Consider the following 20,912-nt stretch of genomic DNA (forward strand, 5'->3'; position numbering starts at 1 on the left):
GGTGGTGAATGTCTTTAACCCCTTTAACCCCGGCACTGGAGGCAGAAGGACCTCTGTGCTAGAATCGGAGGTGCGCTGCACCGTGCCTGGCCCTCTGTGTTCCTTTACAAATACTATTCAGCATTCATGATTCAGACCCTGTCCTCTGGTAACCCATCTTTTGTCTGTTAACTTGAAACACACACATCCTCTCAGATGATAACATTTTTCTCTCCAGCACATTCAAGAGGACATTAAAGCCGAGTCGACCTTCTGGAGAATGGGGTAATTCTAGACTTGCGGTTGGAGAGAAGAGAAAAGGAGGGAAATACTGAACAAACGTGTGGGCGTGGTAACAAGCACCTGTAATGCCAGCACTCGGGAGGCTGAGGCGGGCAGATGGCGAGCTCCAGGACAGCAGGAGTTATGTATGTAACCAGAAGCTGTTCCACTAAGACCAAGACCCCATGGACAACCTCAGTGAAGATGCCAGTGGAGTAACTCAGGACACTGCAGGGAGACACTGGCTACAGTAATGATAAAGGTTAATTAGACCTGGGTTCTATTCTCAACATGAGCACAGGCATGCGTGAGTGCATGCGTGCACATGGTGGCTTGCAGCCATTGGTACCTCCACTTGCAGGTGATTAGATGCTTTCTTGTTATCTCCTCAGGCCCCTGCCCACATGTGCTGCACACACACAGTATATTCAGGCACGCATGCACACACACACACACACACACACACACACACACACACACACACACAGAGTTTAAAAATGGAAAGATAACCTACAGCAATAATCAGAGCCTTCCCTGGCATTGGGCTGAGCCCAGTCCCTCTCCTATGTGTCTCCCTCATCTCCTCATGCTGACTCATGAGTGCTAATCTCACTCTCTTTCTACTTCAACTTCAGACCTCCCAGGGTAGGGACCCTCATCCACCCAACAGGGGCTTAATAAGGATATGTTGACCAGTGGCCCCACTGTGCTACTCAGGGAAGAGCTGATGCACAGAACCACTACAGTAAGAGAGAAGTTAGGCCGAGGAGGTAGTGGAACTAGATGGACAGACAGAAATGTGAGGGGGTTGGACACATGCATGGATGGATGGATCTGCTCACCCATCTAACCAATCATCCATCTGTCCATCCATCCATCCACCCATCTAACCAATCATCCATCTGTCCATCCATCCATCCATCCATCCATCCATCCATCCATCCATCCATCCATCCATCCATCATTTTCTGAGTGTATGTTTTGGCCCAGAGCTTGTGTTGGGAACCCAATGAGTAGTATGTCATTCCTGCCCTTGGGATGGTCACTCTAGATGCCAGGTAGCTGTGGGATGGATGGGTCACCCCGAGAATACTTGAGGTGGTTTCGGAGCACTAATGCCATATATGCAAATGTTTTGGGGCTGGAGAGATGGGCAAGTGGTTACAAGCATTGGCTGCTCTTACAAGAGGTCCTGGGTTCCATTCCCAGCACCTACATGGTGGTTCACAGCCATCTCTATCCATTCCAGGGGATTCCCATACCGTCTTCTGGCATCTGAAGGCACCAGGAACACGAGTTGTGTACATATACCGAGGCAAAACACACATACACATAAAACCAAAAGATTTTTTTTAAATGCAAGCTTTATAATCCTATCGTGAGGCAGGGTAAAACTAAGCGGACATGGGAAGGGAAAAGCAGTCGTTACCCCGGAGTTGGACTGAAGCCTCCTGCCAGCTGGCAGTCAAGGACTTCAGCATAATTGACAACAATTACCGAGAAGGTTGCTAACACAAAGAGAATATTCCTTCTGAATAGAAATTCTTAAAAAAAAAATGTTAAAAACTGGGCACTGACGGCATCCACCTTTAATTCCAGCACTCAAGACGCAGAGGCAGGCAGATATCTGAGTTCAGGGTCAGCCTGGTCTTCAGAGGGAGTTCTAGGACACTCTGTGTAGGCTACACAGAGAAACCTTGTCTTGAACTCCACCCTCCGCCCCCAAATAATAATATAATGTTATCTTAACCCCTTTGTACAATCCTTGTGACCTATGGTTTTATCTGATCAGACCGCAGTGCCTGAAAGGACCCTCTAGAGTCACCCTGAGCCACCCTCTAAACTCATTTACTGCAGAGGGGGAAAGGTTTCCTTGAGCAACCTTTTGTTAACTTGAAAGCCACTAAAATTTATGCTCGGACATTTAACCTGACTCCTTCTTGAGGAGTCTTTTAAATCATAACTCGGTTGAGTATTTGTCCTAGCATTCATAAAGCCATGGTTCGATCCCTAGCACCGCATAAAACCAGAAGCAGTGGTCCGTGACTGTAACTCCAAATTTCTCCAGTGGGGTTAGAAAGACATTTGAACTTTAGGATTACAGATTAGTGTAAACTCTGGTCTCTGGAACCCGAAAACCTCCACTGAGGATCCGGGACGTCAGCATGGAGCAAATGACACTAGGAGATCGAAATACTAAGGAGGCGGCGGCGGCCGCGAGGTGGCGACAATTAAGTATAAGACCCGCTTCGGAGCCTCAGCGACGTTTTGGCCTGTCGGGCACTCGTAGGTTCCGCCCTTTACAGGGTGACGCACTTCCGCCCCGCCGCTTCAAGCGACGCGGGTTCGAGCCCCCCCTTAGGCCGCAATGGCGGGCGCGGAGCCGGAGCCCGGGAAAGTCGGCGGTAGTGGCTCGACTCTTCCGGGCCGGAGCCACGGCACCGTGCGCTTGGCTCCGCTGGACCCCGAGCAGCTGCAGCGGGTTCTGGAGCAGGTGACTCGGGCACAGCCACCGCCCAGCGTGCTGTCGGACGCGGGGCGGCGGCTCCCGGACGGGGCCCAGCAGACGGGACCGGGCGCCGAGGCCCCGCGCCTGCTGACATCCCAGGTGAGACGCCGCGCGGGGTGGAGAGGCCGGAGCTGGCCCGTGCGGCCGGCGTTCGGAGCCTTGGTCGTCTGCGCCCAGCTCCGTGGGAACGGTGCAGTGACGTACTCCGAGCGCCCGGCCCCCCTCGGGGACATCCTTCTTTCTCTGCGCTCAGCCCTGCTCCGAGCCCCTCCGCGTCTGGCTCCTCCAGCTCCTTGTCCTTCTGTTAGTATTTATGGGGCCTTAGAAGTATGCCAGGTTCTACACTAAGACCAAGCATATCCTTCAACGTCCAGCGGATAGCATAAGTCACGTTTTGGGGAGGTGGGTGACAAGGGAGAACTTTCTACTGGGCGGTTCTGGACTAGACACTAGAACCCAGAGCTGAATAAATTAAGAGGAAACATCATAGCCAGCTATGCCGGCATGCAGCAGCCACTTAACCCAGAACTGGGCCAGAGTTGAGCCCTTCCTCTAGAACTTTGCTGCAGACTTTGGCAGACTTCAGTGTCCAAGTACAGTGCCCAGTACAGTAGCAAGTAAACAAAGAAGGCACTGTACTGCAGAACATCCTCTCGGCGGGTTTACTCCCCTGCTCACACAGATTTTGGCTATTTTGAGAGTAGGCACTAAACTCTAGCTTTCCCCTCCTGGGAGGGTCCAGGTAGCCCCTGAAACTGGAGGTACTCCGCGTGAGGTGTTAAGAAGACCTGCTGGTTTTGGGAATGACAGAGCACACCTCACCTCAGAACTGCCGAAGGCCAGAGAGCTAAACTAGGGCAGAGAGAATTCTACAGTCTTCAGTGGTTTTGAGGTAGATTTTGGCTGTGTAAGGTGTACATCCAATTGATCATCAAGACTGGACAGTCAGTTGAGGTGATAGTTTAACAGGTGAAGCAGCAAGATGGGCCAGCTTGGTGGTATTTGGTGAGTAAAGGACACTTGCTGCCACCCAAGCGTGCCAGCCGTAGCTTGAACCCAGAACCCACAAAAATGTGGAAGGAGAGAACTGACCTCAACATTAAGTTGTCCTCCGATCTACACACACACACACACACACACACACACACACACACACACACACACACACACACACACAGACCCCTACCCACCTACCCACCTACCTGCCCACCCAAGACTAAAGCCTGTGTTGCTAGTTTTGGTAAATCAGTATACGTTTTCCCAATAGCACTTTCTAGAATAGTGACCCTCGGTGGCTGATCCTCTTTGGGTGTTGGTTTCTCAGCCTGCAGGAAGGATGTCGCACTATATATAGGGTTCCTCACTGGTGGGCTGCTGCTCTGGACAGCAAATCTGAGTCAGACATGACACACGGTTGGTGCAGCCTCCATGAAGTAACAGCTCCCGCTTGGAGTGCCTCTACTCTGTCACACATTGTCTGAGTGGCATGGCTGTCAGCAGCCACTTGACTGTGTTTTACTTTTTGTTTGTTTGTTTCCTTTCTGAGATTAGGTCTTGTTTCCCAGGGTGGCTGCATACCCGATACATGGCTGAAAAGGCCTTCAAATGTCTAATCCTTCCTTCCCCACCTCTAGAGGTTTGAGCAATGCTGGGGGTTCCTCTATGGTTTAACACTCTATCAACCGATCCACGTCTCTAGCACCCCGGGGAAACGGGCTCAAGAGAGGGTCAATGTCTTGGGTTGCTGTACTCTAGAGCCTGTGTCTTCCTCACGTTGCTAAATATGGCCACAACTTTGAATTTGATGTGACAGCTTTGGAAAGAGGCAGTGATATAATTTCCATCTAATGAAAGCAAACTTAAGGTTAACTTGATAGATTTGTGGTTGGTAACTGGTGAAAGCCAGACTCGAAACAATGGGCCTGCCTAAAAGTTTCAGAAAACCCAGAGGCCAAGCAGATGAGGACTCTCCCCTTCGGAGTCAGAACTAGGAGGAAGTGATATCTAATCAAAGCCAAAACCAGAGATGTAATGGACTGAATACATTCAGAAAAAGGAGATAGTTTTGGTTTCGGGGACACGGCCAATGCTGCTCACAGCCGATGTTGAAAAGCTAGTGTTTGGACCAGGCTGGGTTCCAGCTGGAAATGCGGGAGAGGAGAGGCAGCATTCTGGGGTACAGTTGGGGTTCATTGATACGACCTGCACAGCAAGCTCCGGCTCACTGTGGGGACAGCAGACCAGAAGTACAAGTCAGTGACCACATTCCAGGGTATGGGCCTGCGGTCCCATCTTTACCGTTCTTAACCTATAGGCACACTTCAGTTCCACCAGCAGCTGTGCACGTGCCTGTGCTTCCGAGAAGCCTCTTGGTTCCCCTTAGACAGAAGTACCTGTTAAGACTGACCAAATTCCTAGGTACCTGAGAGACAGTTTCTTCTGGAACGTTCTCTAAGGCCTCTGTTGTGCCACTATGGCAGAGTTATCTGCCTGACCTGTCTCTGGGGACTCTTACCTCCTTTCAGAATCGTGAGTGAAACTTTTGAAAATACAGGTCTGGGGGTTCCTGTTCTCTGGATCTGATCTCTGGTGTTTTCAAGCACCTGTACACACATAGCTTACATCTCCACACACACACACACACACACACACACACACACACACACACACACACACACACACAGGTCCATAGAGGTGGCTCAGTGGTTAAGAGTATATACTGCAGGGCTGGGGATTTGGCTCAGGGGTAGAGCGCTTGCCTAGCAAGCACAAGGGCCTGGGTTCGGTCCCCAGCTCTGAAAAAAAGAAAAGGGGAAAAAAAAAAAAAAAAGAGTATATACTGCTCTTTCAGAGGATCCAGGTTTGGTCCTCAGTACCTACTTTATGTGGCTCACAACTATGTGTGGGGGGAGGGCAGCATAGATATTTGTGAATTACAATGCTTCTGGTTTCTTTTTGTGTTTAAGGAACTTGAAGCCATTTGTGTCAAGGTATCTGGTGATACAAAAATTAAGGAACGAGCAATGCCCCCTCTGGCCACCATCCAACCCAAAACTGCAAGACAAAGTCAGCTTCCTGGGGGAAGCTCCAGCATGGGTGTGTCTGCCTCCAGCCCTCAGCTGCTCAGGGTGCAGGCCCTGGGGAGGACTGAGTCACAGCCGCGCGCCTGGAGAGGCTCTCCTCAGCCTCCTGCTCCTCAGGCGTTGGTACAGAAGATGCTTTCGAAGAGAGTCAAGGCCCACAGGACTGCCCACGGGCGTGGTATCACTCTGAGCCCTGTGGCAGCCTCAGGTCCACACGCCCTAGCAGCTGTGTCATCTGGCTCAGCGAGGCTCTTGATCTCCAGCTTGCATACAGCGCATACTGAGAAGTCGAAGAAATCTTTAAGGGTGAGAACTCGATCTGGACGGGTATCCCGGCCTCCCAGGTATAAAGCCAGAGATTACAAATTCATCAAGACTGAAGACTTAGCAGAAGGGCATCTGTCAGATTCCGATGACTATTCAGAGCTGAGTGTGGAGGAGGAGGAGGAGCTGAGGGAGAAGCCAGCTTTCCTTGACCTTGAAGTCTGTGCCCTGAGGCCCAAGGCCTTTAAGTGTCAGATGTGTGAGAAGTCATACATTGGAAAAGGGGGGCTGGCGAGGCATTGTAAGCTCAACCCAGACCACTGCCAGCTGCAGCCTGAGGCCTCACTCTGTGGGAAAGCTAATGGGAGCCCGACCCTGGGCTGCACGGACTCAAAGACCAGAGGCCTGGCTTGCCTGAAACAGTCCACACCAGCTACTCACTGCATGGAAGAGGCAGGGTCAGCTTGGCCTACCCTACAGGTAAGACTTCTGCGTGGGGACAGAGCCCCTACCTCTGCTCCCTTTCTCCTCCTCCTCCCGTTAGGGTTAGGGTTAGAGGGTTAGAGGGTTAGGTTAAGGTTAGGGTTAGGGTTAGGGTTACAGCTTACAGTGTCGGACAGGGCTCAGGACACAGATATCACGTGAGGGCCACAGCTGTTACACTGATGCTGAATGGGCGGGAGGTGTGTGTCCTTTGTCCACGGCTTCTCTTGGTAAGCACATTTGGTGGAAGATGGCCGCGGTTGTCTAGAGCTGGCCTTTGACTATTGTGTACCCTTGACTCGGGGCAGAGGAGTGTGGGAAAGGTCAGATTTGGGGCTGGATCCACAGTGCGAAGAAGTGTCTGCCTGCTGTGGTCCCTTTACCTGCAGTAGATCTGGGCCTTGTAAGTGGAGTGGGGCAGGTAACGAGTTTAAAATTAGTAGCTTGGGGTCTGGACTGAAAACCCTTGGGCCCAGGAGCTGTATTGAGGCCCGGAGGTAGAAGCACGGTCAGCCTTGTGACAGGACTAAAACTGTTATCTGGTCTCCATCACTCCCTGTGCCAGGGGCATCAGAGTCCTCCCATTCCTGCACACCTCCTCCTTCTCCCTCCTCCTACTCCAGTTACTCTTAGTGACAAGGACGGCTCTCAAGGACTTGTGCTTCTAGGTTTTCTGCCACCAGGCCGTTCCTGAGCTCTGTCTTCTTCTTTTCGTTATTTATGTATTTATTTATTATTTTGTATTTTATTTGTTTGTTTGAGACTGGGTCTTTCTACATAGCCCTGGTTAGTCTTGAACTTACAGTGTTGACCAGGCTGCCTTCAAACTCACAGAGATCTGCCTGCCTCTGCCTCTCCAGCGCTGGGATTAAAGGCTTTCAGATTACAGGTGTGTGCACTGCGTCCGGCCCTGTACATTTTCTTAATGATTATTCCTACCTGAGCTACTACAGTGAGACTTGGAGAGTGACGGGTGAAGCCCAGAGTGCAGTGCTTCTAGGTCTCAGGCCAAAGTCTTTTGATTCAAACGTGTACTGTGTGTACATCAGGGTGCCAGTTTCTGTGCTGTTCATAGAAGTTCATGAAAAACTCTAACCTTAATTTAAAAAAAAAATTTTATATGAGTGTGTGTGTGTGTGTGTGTGTGTGTGTGTGTGTGTGGTGTGGTGTATGTGTGTGTGTGTGTGTGGTGTGTGGTGTGGTGTATGTGTGTGTGTGTGTGTGTGTGTGTGTGGTGTGTGTGTGTGTGTGTGTGTGTGTGTGTGTGTGTGTGTGGTGTGTGGTGTGTGTGTGGTGTGTGTAATGTGTGTGTGTGTGTGTGTGTGTGTGTGTGTGTGTGTGTGTGTGTGTGTGTGTGTATGTGTGTGTGTGGTGCATGTATGTGGTGTGGTGTATGTAATGTGTGTATGTGTGTGTGGTGTGTGTGTGTGGTGTGTGTATGTGTATGTGTGTGTGTGGTGCGTGTGTGTGGTGTGGTGTATGTAATGTGTGTATGTGTGTGTGTGTGTGTGTGTGTGTGTGTGTGTGTGTGTGTGTTCATGTGCCACCTGATAGGGGTCTTGGGAACCAAACCCAGGTCTGTGGCCTTGTGACTCTTAACCACTCTTAACCACTGAGCCATCTCTCCAGCCTTGGAACACTTGATCTTTTGAAAAGCCACTCCATGTTTCTCCAGTTGTACCAGGGCCAGGGTGTTGTTGGAGAGAAGATGCCTCCCCTAAGTACGAAGGATTATTCAGATCAGGACGAAGCAGTGAGTGTCGTGTTCTCTGCCCTCCTTCCATTTGCCTAAATGTAGGACGTAGGTTTATGATAATAAAAAGCAGCCAGCCTCTTCTCTCCCCTGAACACAGCTATAGACGGCTGGAGTGTCTGAAGCAGAGGTCTCCAAGGTAACAAGCTACCGACCAATCAGACGCTGCCAGTTATTTGTCTCTCTGCCCTTTTCTTTGGTTGTTACTGTTTTTGTGTCTGAGACAGGGTCTCACTATGTAGCCCTGGCTGGCCTGGAACTCACTATGTAGACCAGGCTGGCCTGGAGCCCACAGAGAGATGCCTGTCTGAGTGTGCCTTTGGGGTACTGGGATTAAAGGCATAACCAGGCCTGGCTTGGTTTTATTTTTTGAGACAAGTTCTGTTGAAATTGATACTGTCTAGGGATGTGGGAATGGGTTCATTTTTCTCTGTTAATTAAAAAATTAAAAGGTAAGAAAGAAGTGTTTATGGAAATCTTGTGGAGTCCCGGCAGAGCCATCATGTGCTATCTTGGAAACTGGAGTCCGCTCTAAAGATTCTTAGTTTTGTTAATAAAAGCATTTAAGAACTGATACAAATGAGGTGTGAGGACAGTCTCCGAGTAAGTGGAAAAGCCCAGGGCAGAGAGACTAGCGCCTGCCGCTCCCAGTAAGGGAGTCAGAGAGTGGAGAAGAGAGGACCAAGGCACACTGCTTGAGAGGAGCAGCCTCAAGGACAGCTGCATGTATTTATTTCTGTGTACCATGTGCATGCGTTTTGCCTTTCGAGACCAGAAGAAGGCAGTGGATCACAGGAACTGGAGTTACGGATGGCTGGGAGCTGGGAATAGAACCTGGCCCCGGGAAGAGCAGACAGCACTCTGACTCCCGAGTCATCCCTCCCGCTCTGCGGGTTCCATTCTTGACACTGTCTGGGGGCTTGACAAGCTTCTTCCCTTTGTCCTGCCAGTTCTCTAGAAAATGGCTGCCCTTCCTTGGAGATACTATGGAATCTGAATCGGGAACCACCTCTTTGACCTCTCTTTCCCTGGCACTGCTCATTTGTGAGGTGTTTTGTTTTCTTGTCAGTCTTCTCTCATAGGGTCTGTTTCAACTGAGATCATTTAGGCCTTCTCCTTCCACCCTCCAGTGTGTTGGTGTCAGCCTGGGCATTTCGCCAGCAGAACGGTTATGTTAATTCAGAGTTGACAGGTACACCAGACTGTCTTCGACAGAAGGGACAAGCAGTCTCCCTCGTATTGACTTCCTTTTCAGTAGTGAAGACAGCTGACAGCTCTTGGGCCATCTGTCCAGGTGCCTTGCCTTGGGAATAGCTGTCGGCTCCATTAATTGTCCCTTTAGTCCTCTAGGGTGGGCAGGACCCTCAGCTGTGATCTCCTGTTCCTTACTAAGGGGTCACGTGACACTCCAGCTGGCAGACACACCCAGCATTCCTGAAAACTGTTGCTGTGAAGATCGGAGAGTCTCAAGAATTAGGACAGCTGTGCTCCTAGTTACCCAGGAGGTGGAGGCAGTTGAGGCCAGGAATAGACACTAGCCTGGGCAATAGGTTTGCACCCATCTCAGAACAAAAACATGACAAAAAAGACTTAAGGGACACATAGTCCTTGGTGCTGGCTGTCACAGCCTGTGCTGTCTTAAGTCAACTCTGATCTTACAGCTGTGCTGGAGGTGTTTTCAGAGGGCACTGGCAGTGAGGACATGGCTAGATGGTCACTCAGGGTTCCTCCATCAAGGCTTGGGGAGCCACGCAGATGGACATCGATTAGGCACACGTGCCTGGGGACGGGCACTGGGAGTTAGGAGACGTTGAGCTCACGTTTCTCTTGCACTGAGAACATTCTGTAATTAGTCAGATCCACTGACTGATGTGCTTTCAGAGGATGGAGCTGATGCTGAGAAGATGACTAAGAGCCATTTGATGGTCTTAGAGTACTGGGTGGGAGACCTAAAACGTGTGACAGGAGTCTGAGGGTTTAGCTAAGGAAAAGTAGTGCAGATCGCTCCTTGTGTTTGACTTGACGTTTTCTGCCTTAAGATGTTCGTGACAGCATATAACGCATGATTTTTTCAAGTTTTCATTTTGTTTTATTGTTGGGTGTGCAACACTGTCCAGAATGGTGAGCCTGTCGAAGTTGAAGAAACACTGGTACCTGAACCACAAAATAGAAGTCCCTCAGCTCTTCTGAGACCAGAGAAGTACCTAAAACCTAAAAGTGGAAATTGGGAAAGCCAGGCAGAATTCAGCACAGCCAGCCTCCAGGAGAGCAGAGCAGTCCAGCCAAACAGCCACCCTGCTGGTCCTTCAGGGCTGAATGTGTCCAGGGGAGCCGAGCTCCGGGAGGTAACTTGGTCTGATTGCGTGTACCCAGTGTGCTTGTCTGGTGCAGCGTCTGTTCTTCCTCCCTCTTTCCTTGTTCTTGTTTGTTTTCAGGCAAGGTCGCATGTGTCGCTCGCTCTCGCTAGCCTTGATCTCTCGGTGGCCTTGCTTTCAGTGCCCTGAGAGCTGATGTTTCAGGCCTGGGTCACCACTCCAGGCAGTGTCTGGTGTTTGAACTTAAAACACCAACACCCCAGTGTGGTGTAGTGGTGCACACCTGAAATTCCAGCTCTCTGGAGGCTGAGCAGGAGGTTGAAGAGCTCTAAGCCATGGGGCTGGAGAGATGGCTTAGTGGTTAAGATTTGGGTTTCTAGAAAGTAGTTTTCCTAAAACATGGCTCAAGCACAATGTGGTGTTACAGCCGCAAATTTAAACTCAGAGGGTTAGCTTTGCTCCATTCCCCTTGTGTCATGGCAGCCTTGGATGGTTGGCTGCCGAGACTTGACATAGACCCTTTGGAGTTAGCTGTTGCATCAGAACCAGCACCATTTGCAGAAGGTGCTGCAGATGTGAGACAGCTCAGCCCCCATCCGTGCCCTGTCTGAAGCACCAGTCACAGTGGCCTTCTACCTGAACAGATGAGCAGCCGAAACTCGGCAGATCAAGTCAGTCAGGGCGGCTTTGAGCAGGAGGCAGGGCCAGAGTTTGAATCCGTGTTATATGGTGTCAGAGTCGTGAGGCTGTCCCAGGCTGTGCGTAATGGCTGCAGTGACTCTGTCTTCTTGACAACACCTCACTGTCCTACAGTTGAGTGGCTGCTGTGAGCAGGATCACTTTGACTCTCTTAGATGAAAATTCCCCCAGAAGATGACATTTATTTAGACACGAACTGTGTGCATATAACATGTCAGGCCCAGCTCTGGTGACTGAGGGGCAGTGCGCACAAACTAGACACAGCGGCCACCCTGGCAGGAAGTAGGGCGAGGAGTGACGACCAAACTGCCGGGGCTGGGGCTTGTTCTTACTGAGCTAACATCAAGGAGATGTTATTCCTTTCGATTTTATCGGAAGCTTGTCCAGAGTTTAAGTGATGGTAAGGTAACTGTATAAACCGACTTTCCTGTGCTTTCACAGAGCTGAGACTACAGGTCGGCCTTCCCTACGAGCTCTCAAAAGTTTAGTGTTTGTGTGTGCGCGCGCGCGCGCGCGCGCGTGTGCATGTGTGCATGCGCAGTTGTGCACATGACCCCACCCTCACTCATTTACATGCCAGGGTGGGTGTGTGGAAATCAGCATTGTAGCCTTGGCTCTCTCCTTCCTTCTGGGGATGGAACTCATGCACCAGGCTTGCACAGCTGAGCGATGCTGCCAATAAGACTTTTCTTCCTAACAGGTGGGGGTTTTTGTTTTCATTTTTTTAAGATTTATTTATTTTATGTATATGAGTACACTGTAGCTGTCTTCAGACACACCAGAAGAGGGCATCAGATCCCATTACAGATGGTTATGAGTCACCATGTGGTTGCTGGGAATTGAACTCAGGTCCTCTGGAAGAGCAGTTGGTGCTCTTAACTGCTGAGCCATTTCTCCAGCCCAACAAGGCTTTTCTTTAGCTTCCTTGGTTCTCTCAGATCTTAGCATTATTCTCTAATATTCTCTGATTATTCTCAAAGCCTAGGCCACATGGCTTCCCCACATCTCACACATACAGTATTTCCAAGTCTTCTTTAGGTTCCTCTCCCTGCCTTGCTTCCTCAGCAGATTCCCGTATTGTGCTTCTTGGTTAGACTCTCCCTGGAGCCTCACATCTCTCAGAACTCACCAGGGCTTGGTCTGCTAGCACACTCCTTTAATCTCAGTATTTGGGAGGCAAAGTCAGCCAGGGCAAATGGATTCTGTCTCTAACAAAACAAACCCCAAGATCAATTCCCTTAAAAAAAAAAAAAACCAACAAAAAACCAAAACTACTTTTTACCTGGGAGGCCTGTGGACTACCTCCGTCTTCCATGTTGTGAGGAGGGAGGGCACAAGCTGGTCTCCTGTTTGCTCCTGGGATATGTAGGGCCAGTAGGTACATAGGCTAGAAGCCCAGTTCCTTGTCTTCTTCCCCACCTCTCCCCTCCTTTCTCTTTCTTGTTTTTGTTTAGTTTTTGAGGCATGGTTCTCTCAGTAGCTCAGGGTGTCCCTGTCAGTCTTTCTTCCTCAGGTCGTCTAGGTGCTGAGATTAGAGGCCGAGTTCTGACTCCTGGCTCTGGCTCTTCTTCTGCCTGCCTTGCCCCCAGTCCACCCACCTCTCCACCTGGGACCTGATAGGCCCTCCCTGCCCTTCTGCTGCACCTCCCTTGTTACCAAGGCTTTCCTTTATCCTGGCATTGCCTTTTGTTGTCGTGTCCCCTGCAGACCCACACCCTCCTCTCATTATACCACCGCCTGCCTAAAACCTCCCTAAAACCTCCCTCCAGAACCAGGTACAGTGATGCCTTCTGATGATCCCTACAGGGCTCTAGCAAGGGGCCCAACTGAGCCTAGGGCCTCGGCAATACAGCAGCACCTCTCCTCTACAGAACATAACCTCCTTCCTTCCTTATGCTACCGTAGGATGGAAATCCCAGCCTTCAGGCTTCTCCCAGCCTAGCCTGGGCTGCTTTCCAACCTCCTACACGCCATCCTGGGTGCTCTCTGCAGCTCTGCGGCTCCTCTGCGTCTGCGCCCCGTCACTCACGGGGCACCTGTGTTTGAACCTGGATTTGCTTCGTTGTTGGGCAACTGTGTGAAACTGTGCAGCTGGGGTCTGGGATCTCTCTGCCCTCTGTGCTGGGTCACAGCAGCGTGCCGCATGTCTCTCATTCTTTTGGCAGGCGCTCAGGCAGTGTGGCCGGGAGGAGTTGCTGGGATTGGTGCTACCTCAGCTGGCTCAGGCGGTGACCCTGTATGAACTCCTTCTGGTGAAGGTGAGTCTTCGCAGCATGTCTGAAGAGAGGGGAGCTTGAATATATTGCAAGCTGGTCTTTCTACTTCCTTTAGGATGCGCCAGGACACTGAGAATCATTTTTCTTTACTAGGACAGAGCTGAAAAGAGCTGTAGCACCTAGACCCTCTCTGTACGGGTGTCTCAGTAAGCCACTGTTACTCCCTTGACTAATTTTCTGTGAGGCAGCAGCTGTATGTGTGGGAAATCATGGTGGCCGTAGGAGGTGTGGCTGCCCCTTAGGAGGTGTGACTATGCCTCTTAGGAGGTGTGGCTATGCCCCTTAGGAGGTGTGACTATGCCTCTTAGGAGGTGTGGCTATGCCTCTTAGGAGGTGTGGCTATGCCTTAGGAGGTGTGGCTATGCCTCTTAGGAGGTGTGGCTATGCCTCTTAGGAGGTGTGGCTATGCCTTTTAGGAGGTGTGACTATGCCTCTTAGGAGGTGTGGCTATGCCTCTTAGGAGGTGTGGCTATGCCTCTTAGGAGGTGTGACTATGCCCCTTAGGTGCTGAAGGTGCCAATAGGTGCTGAAGGTGCCTTTTTGCCAACTTTATGCTCCCTGTGGGTCATGCTAGTCCCAGGGTTTGTGGCCTTCCTGCTAAGGCTGTTTTCTGTCACCCACCCTAACTGGCCTCTCAGGGTTGGGCATGGTGTGGCATGCATAGGAGCCACTAGGAAGCTACGACAACGCTGGCCACTGACTAGTTTCTCTGTCTAGGTTCTCTGTCTTTCAAGTTTGTTTTCTGTTTTCTGTGTCATTGCCTTGGATTTAAACTCTGTTCATCCTTCCTGTCACAAAGGTTGAGAAAAGTCCCAGGACGAAGCCTTTCTTTCCTGCTGTGTACAAAGAGTTTGAACAGCTGTATGACGTGGTGAAGAGGATGTGTCAGGATTACCTCAGCAGCTCTGGTGCATGCTCTCAGGAGCCTCTGGAGATAAACAACGATGAGGTGATGTCACAAGGGGCGAAGCAGTTTGCTCTTAGAGGAAGCAGTCAGTGAGCAAGAGGTCCTGGTGAGACACCTTCATTTTAGCCACTGTAGCCTTGTCCTGCCAAGGGAAGGTTTTGTTTCATTAGTGGAAGGGTGGCAAACCCTTGTTTGAGAACAGAAAATCGGAATAACTCAAAGACAGGCTGAGCACCACTGTCCCCTGAATGTTGATGTTCAGGGTTAATTCTCTTTTTAAAAAATTTTAATTAGGTTTTTATTTTATTTATGTATTTCAGTGTCTTGCCTACATGAATGTCTGTGCTGTAGGTTTGTACCTGGTCCCAGAAGAGGACATTGGGTCCCTTAAGACTAGAGTTATGTGGGTGTGAGCCACCATGGGGGTGCTGGGAACAGAACCCAGGACCCTGGCAAAGCAGCCAGTCCACTGACCCACCAACCCCTTGCATAGGCCGGATTTCTGTGTGTTACACTGGCCAGTGGTTATGTTGTGGGTGTTCTGACATCCATCTGAGTTCATCACCCAACTGCCTGTGGCTATGTGAGCTCTTTTCAAAGCACACATTTGGGGCTAATGTGGCTTAGTCAGGGCTCCTAGTCCTGAACTAACATCATGACCAAGAAGCCAGGTGAGGAGGAAAGGGTTTATTCAGCCTACACTTTCCACGTTGCTGTTCATCACCAAAGGGAGTCAGGACTGGAACTCAAGCAGGCCAGGAAGCAGGAGCTGATGCAGAGGCCATGAAGGGATGTTACTTACTGGCTTGCTCCCCCTGGCTTGCTCAGCTTGCTCTCTTATAGAACCCAGGACCACCAGCCCAGGGATGGCACCACCCACAATGGGCTGGGTCCTCCCCGCTTGATCACTAATTGAGAAAATGCCTTTGGGTCTCATGGAGGGCATCTCCTCAAGGGAGGCTCCCTTCTCTGTGGTAACTCCAGCGTGGGTCAGGGTGACATAGAACCAGCCAGCACAGCTTGTTTTGGAACTGAGCTCCTGTTGTGTGCACACCAGGCCTGGGTCTCTTAACCCTGATTTAAGTGGTACTTTCTGGCTCTCACAGCACTCTCTGAGCTTCACAAACCTTGTCGGGCAGCTGAAGCTCAGGGAGCCAGATGAGGGAGCACAGGAAGGGAGACTGTTTTTAGCATGGGCGAGAGATTTTTCTAAAAAGACCTGAAAGAATTGAAAAAGGAAAATGAGGAAGAGATGTCAGGAAAGGCACTTGGTTGAGCTGACCTTTGAAGCACTGAGGCACAGAGGAGCAGGCTCAGCCCGACTCCTGCCCCCCAGATTGGCTGGCTAGCATTGGTTGTCATGGGCTCCACCTTAGCTGGCCCATGTGACTGCAGCTCTCTTTTCTCCTGTGAAGCCCTGCCTCAGTGTACGGAGCATGCATTTCTACTCAGTCTTGCGCGTAGGAGCTGACGTACTTGGCACTCTGCTCAAAGCTCATACCTCCTGTTTCGCTTCAGGTTGCCAGGTCCTTGGGAATCACAGAATTCCTGAGGAAGAAAGAGACACCTAAGTGCTCCAGCCAGGAGACGGAGGGGAAGCTGGAGGAAGGCAGTGGACGGAAGAGAGAGAGGGAGCTGGGCGCACTGGTAAGTGGCGTTGGCCATCTGCGTAGATGTCGTCTGTGGAGGTGACTTGGCCAGTTCACAGCTCACCCCTCTAGGCCTCTCCAGGAAGGTACAGGTCAGCCTGCTCTTCTGGTCTCAAGTAAAGGAGTCCTTTTCTCCATAGGCCACAGGGGAGGGGCTGGCCACGGTGAAAAAGCCCCGAACAGTGGCTTTGCCCACAGATGTCCCTGAGTATCTTCCCTCCACCAATGGATGCCAGCAGAAGCCTAGGTCCTCACGTGCTCCAGCCATCAGCAAGGGTAAGTCATATATTTTGTGTGTTGCCTCATGCTTAGAGATCCTACTGGCAGGCATAAATGCACCTAGAACCATCCCTTTTAGGGGTTGGGTGCCCTTTGACCCGATGAGAGAACTTTCTGGTCTCAGGTTTTTGTTATTGTTTTAAAATGATTTTTACTTATTTTATGTGCATTAGTATTTTGCCTGCATGTATGTCTGTGAGTGTGTCATATCCCCTGGAACTGGGGTTACAGGCAGGTGTGAGCTGCCATGTAGGTGCTGGGGCCTCTAAAAGAACAGCCAGTGCTTAGAACTACTGAAGCCCCCTCTAGCCCCAGTGTCTTAAGTTTATCCCAACCTCCCAATACTCTCTCATTCCATGTCCACGCCCCACGTTCATGAGGCCTTTGAGATCTCCTAGTCTCTTAGTAAACGTCAGGATCTGCATAAGTCCTAATTCTGGGGCTGAGTGAGAGGGTCCTTGGCCTCAAGACCAGGAGTTGGCTGGGTATCTGAAAGGTTATGTTTAACCTTCCGGGTTTTCCAGGGGTGGGGGTGGGGTGGGAGTCGGCCAGGATCTGGTTTGAAAGCCAGCTGACCTTGGGCTCCCCTCAGGAAAGGGTGCACTGCTCATTCAGTGAAGTTACCCTGCTAAACTCTCTTGTTTTTAATACAAAAGCTCCCTTTGTGAATAGTACAGCAACCAGTAAACTGCTGCCAGCCTCAGGTGGCAGAGAGAATCTGCACCGCTGCCTCCTTCAGGGAAGTGCATTTAGGCAGCTCGTTCTGGTGCTGAGGGAGTGACTGCTGTTTGTCTGAACGATTCAGGTTCTGAGCCTGCAGCCACTGAGTGCTCTCTCTGCTCGGAAGGAAGCTGTCGGGAGATGGTGCCTGACAGTGATGGGAATGGACCTCCTGTGGGCCAGCGGCATCCAGTGATGGCACCCGATGACTTTGAGGCCAGGAACAGCTCTGCAGCCCCTACTCTTGTGTGTCAGGATGTCAGTGGGTCAGTTCTTCATTCCGTGGTAGCCGAGCCCAGAGGGATGCCTGCAGCCCAGGAGTCTGTGCTTTCTGAAGAGACTGCTCCAGAGCACACTGTAGATGAGGATTCTGGGGCTCTCCGGGAGAGCAACAGTGTCTGTGATACGCCATCATTAGGTGGAGGAGTTGAACTTAGAGAATCGGGAACTGCAGAGGTGGGAGACCTCAGGGAGACAGACCAAACCCACCTCAGCGGCCAGCAGGCCATTCCCAGCCATGCCCTTCTTGCAGAGGCTGCAGCCGTTCCACTGCATAGCATTTTGCCTGCGAACACCTTGCCAGCTGCCTGTGTTTCCAAGATTGTGCCAGAGCCAGTGCTTCATCCTGGACCAGGTGGATCACTGTGCACGAATGGGGATCCCAGGGTCGGAAGTGACGCTGGAGACATAAGCCAGCTCCTCTCTAGTATGGAGACACATGGCCAGAGAGAGACAGAGACTGCGGCTGCCATAGGGGAACCCCTGGCTTTTGATATTTCTGATGTGTGCCAGGAAGTATTGTCTCAGGGACAGGAGCAGATTTTTATTCGGACTTCCAATGGGTTTATTTTGTCCTATCCAAGTACCATAGTATCTCAGGAAGAAGACAGTGTCATAGTGACTAATGCAACGGGTTCTGTCCTGAGGTTTGGCCCACCAGAAGGCGTTACTCTTGAAGCCATGGAAGCCTTTCTCACTGTAGAGGCAGAGTGCTCTCAGTGAGCAAGAGCCAGGGGTGGGTGTGTGTGTGTGTGTGTGTGTGTGTGTGTGTGTGTGTGTGAGAAAGAGAGAGAGACAGAGACAGAGTCAGAGAGAGAGGGAATATGATATGTGTGTATGTGAACATGTGTGTGTTAGACAGAGGGAAGAGAGAATGTGTGTTTGTGTGTGCGTGTGCAGGGCATTATTTTTTAAGGCCTGGTCCCATGTAGTCCAGACTGGCCTTGAACTCCCAATCTTCCTGCCTTGATCTACTGAATGGTAGTGTGACAGGGATGTCCCACCATGCCAGGCAGAATTTTGAACCTATATTTATATGGATTTTATCAGAGAAGGTCAATTTCAGGCTGTGTATTTTTCTAATGTGAATACTGACACAAACAGACCGTTTATAAAGAGTAATGTCTGGGGGTTGGGGATTTAGCTCAGTGGTAGAGCGCTTGCCTAGCAAGCACAATGCCCTGGGTTCGGTCCCCAGCTCCGAAAAAAAGAAAAAAGAAAAAAAAAAAGAGTAATGTCTGTCCCAGTGCTGTTTCTCAGGACCTCTTCACAATAGCGAACAGTACAGACAGGTTTGTGGGTTTGGAAGCAGGGTTTGCACAGCCCTGGCTGGTCCTGAATTGGTGATTCTCCTGCAGCTAGACTTGCAGATGTGGCTGTGGCAGATGCAGACCCTCTTGCACAGCGAGAGGTTGGTGGCTGTAGCAGTTACGCTTCATTTCATCGTCACCCACCAGCCTTGCGGCCGTTCCACATCATTCCGCCTCTGCTCTTGATGATGTGCTGTTTCTTCCACAGATGTCTTCTGTACTTCAGGACTCGGTTAGAAAACTTAGGAAGCTAGCCAATTTGGCAGTGTTCTACTGAAAAGTCAAAATGAAAGTCATTTGTATTTGCTTTCTTGATGTGTGTAGGGATTGAAACCAGAGCCTTGAACGTGTGGGCAGCCTTAGTCACTGAGCTCCATCTTTAAGACAATCTCGTGAAGTGGCCCAAGCAGTCCTCCAATCTGCGCTCCTCCTGTTAGCCTCTCCGGTAGCTACAGTGACAGGCTGTGCGATCAGGTGGGGTTTTGTTTGCTGTTTGGTTTTTTTGTTTTGTTTTTGAGACAGGGCCTCACTATGTAGCTCTGACTGGAAATCACTACGTAGACTAAGCTGGCCTCCAACTTAGAGATCTATCTACCTCCTGAGTGCTGAGATTAAAGGTATGTGCCATCATGCCCAGCTTTCTTCCTTCCTTTATCTAACTCCGGGATGGCGCTCAGGTTGCCAGACATGCAGTGAGTGCCTATACCCAAGGAGCCTTCTCACCAGCTATCCACTTGGGTTTATGTTCATTCTCCCCGCACCCCAAGACTGGGTCTTGCTATAGCTGAGGTTGGCTTTGAACTTAGAATCCTCCTGCCTCTGCTTCTCCAGTGCTTGCATAAAAGGCTCTACAGAAACCTAGGGCTCACGGGGAAAGCCCATCACTTTTGATGTTCCAGCTGTAACATACTGTCTCAGGATTTCTTTGTGAGGGTTTCCATGGCAATATTGTGGGACTAAGGAGAATGCTGTTTGTCCTTATTAGACGAGAGCACTGGACTTCAGCAGTTCTTTTTACTCCTGCAGTCTTTGGAAGACCTGAGCGCCTGAGACGCAGCTGCACGGCATCCTGGTGCTGTGCTGAGTCGAGATGAATTGCTCCCCACAGCCCTTACCCTTCCTGTTCTCTCACTCTCAAAGTAGGGGTCACAGGGATGAACAGGTGGGTCTCCTAGCAGAACAGGGGTGCCTGGAACTGGGGACCATCAGACCGACCCAGGAAGGGCTGTGCCTTGTGGACCAGGCCACTCTTCGGAAGCCTACCACGTCCCATTGCCTGAATTCTTAATCTGCTATTGGGGCGTGTGGACATTTATTATTTTATCTTCAGTGCTTTGTGGTTTGCTTGAAATGCTTTACAAAAGATACCACCGACCACGTCTTTCCCAGTCTTCACTGTGAAGTTACCTCAGACCTCAGTCCGGGGCAAGGTGGGTCCGAGCTTTTTGTCTCCTTTCCTGTGAACTTGGCAGGTTTGAGACTGTAGAAGGCGTGTGTGATCCACCACTGTGCTCAACCTCAAGTGCCACACTGACCTCTGATGACATCTGAGCTGTTCAGATAGGAAATACGCTGCAGGATCAATATCTGTTTATCTTAGTTTCTGCCTCTCCTCGGCAGTATTGATCTTTCCATTAGCACTCTTGTGTGCTAATGGGTGGCTGGGGAGCAGATCACCGAGAATCCACAGAAGTTGGGTACGGTAGGTCTGAAATCTCAGCACTGGGGGTGAGGTGGGAGCATGGTGATTCTGAAGTCAGCATGAGTTAGTTACCCAGCAGGCCCATCTCAGAAAACGTAAGGAAATCTTTAAGCATGCAGACTGGTCTTGAAAAGGAGAGTTTGATTACCGACTCATGCTGGACAGCTCACAACTGCCTGCCTGTAGTTCTACCTCCGAAGGATCCAGTGCCCTCCTCGGTCTCTGGGCAGCAGTAGCCAGGTGCACGTAAGCTCACACAGGCACACGTACAACTTAAAAACATTAGAAAGCTAACTCCAGGAAACAGAAGACAGCTATACACAAGCTAAAAGTAGGCATCATGAGCCACAGATTGCTTGGTCAAAGACTGTAGCATGTCCAGATCAACCTGGCTGTGGAGTGAGGTCATGTCTCAAGCAAACG

General features: G+C 50.6%; 1 protein-coding gene across 3 annotated transcripts; it reads left to right on the plus strand.

Moving 5' to 3' along the window:
* The first annotated feature begins 2,523 nt into the window (after positions 1-2,523).
* Znf839 (zinc finger protein 839) lies at positions 2,524-18,252 on the plus strand. Of its 3 annotated transcripts, none has more exons than XM_032908479.1 (8): positions 2,524-2,869; positions 5,737-6,597; positions 10,471-10,698; positions 13,533-13,625; positions 14,443-14,592; positions 16,069-16,197; positions 16,340-16,475; positions 17,284-18,252. In XM_032908479.1, the coding sequence occupies exons 1-8, from the start codon at positions 2,630-2,632 to the stop codon at positions 18,198-18,200; spliced, it is 2,754 nt and encodes a 917-aa protein (XP_032764370.1). In that variant the 5' UTR covers positions 2,524-2,629; the 3' UTR covers positions 18,201-18,252. The 3 variants fall into 3 exon arrangements, with proteins under 3 accessions (XP_032764370.1, XP_032764368.1, XP_032764369.1); XM_032908477.1 differs by lacking the exon at positions 2,524-2,869 and adding an exon at positions 3,084-3,775; XM_032908478.1 differs by lacking the exons at positions 2,524-2,869; positions 10,471-10,698 and adding an exon at positions 3,084-3,775.
* The last annotated feature ends 2,660 nt before the right edge of the window (positions 18,253-20,912 follow it).

The sequence above is a fragment of the Rattus rattus genome, chromosome 7 (assembly GCF_011064425.1).
Source record: "Rattus rattus isolate New Zealand chromosome 7, Rrattus_CSIRO_v1, whole genome shotgun sequence".
In the NCBI taxonomy this organism is placed as follows: Eukaryota; Metazoa; Chordata; class Mammalia; order Rodentia; family Muridae; genus Rattus; species Rattus rattus.

Excerpts from the sequence above, each read along its gene's own strand:
- Znf839 (XM_032908479.1), top strand. The coding sequence starts at position 2,630 with ATGGCGGGCGCGGAGCCGGAGCCCGGGAAAGTCGGCGGTAGTGGCTCG. Across the intron at positions 2,870-5,736 it reads CGCGCCTGCTGACATCCCAG|GAACTTGAAGCCATTTGTGT; the intron begins GTGAGACGCCGC and ends TTTGTGTTTAAG. Across the intron at positions 6,598-10,470 it reads CAGCTTGGCCTACCCTACAG|AATGGTGAGCCTGTCGAAGT; the intron begins GTAAGACTTCTG and ends AACACTGTCCAG.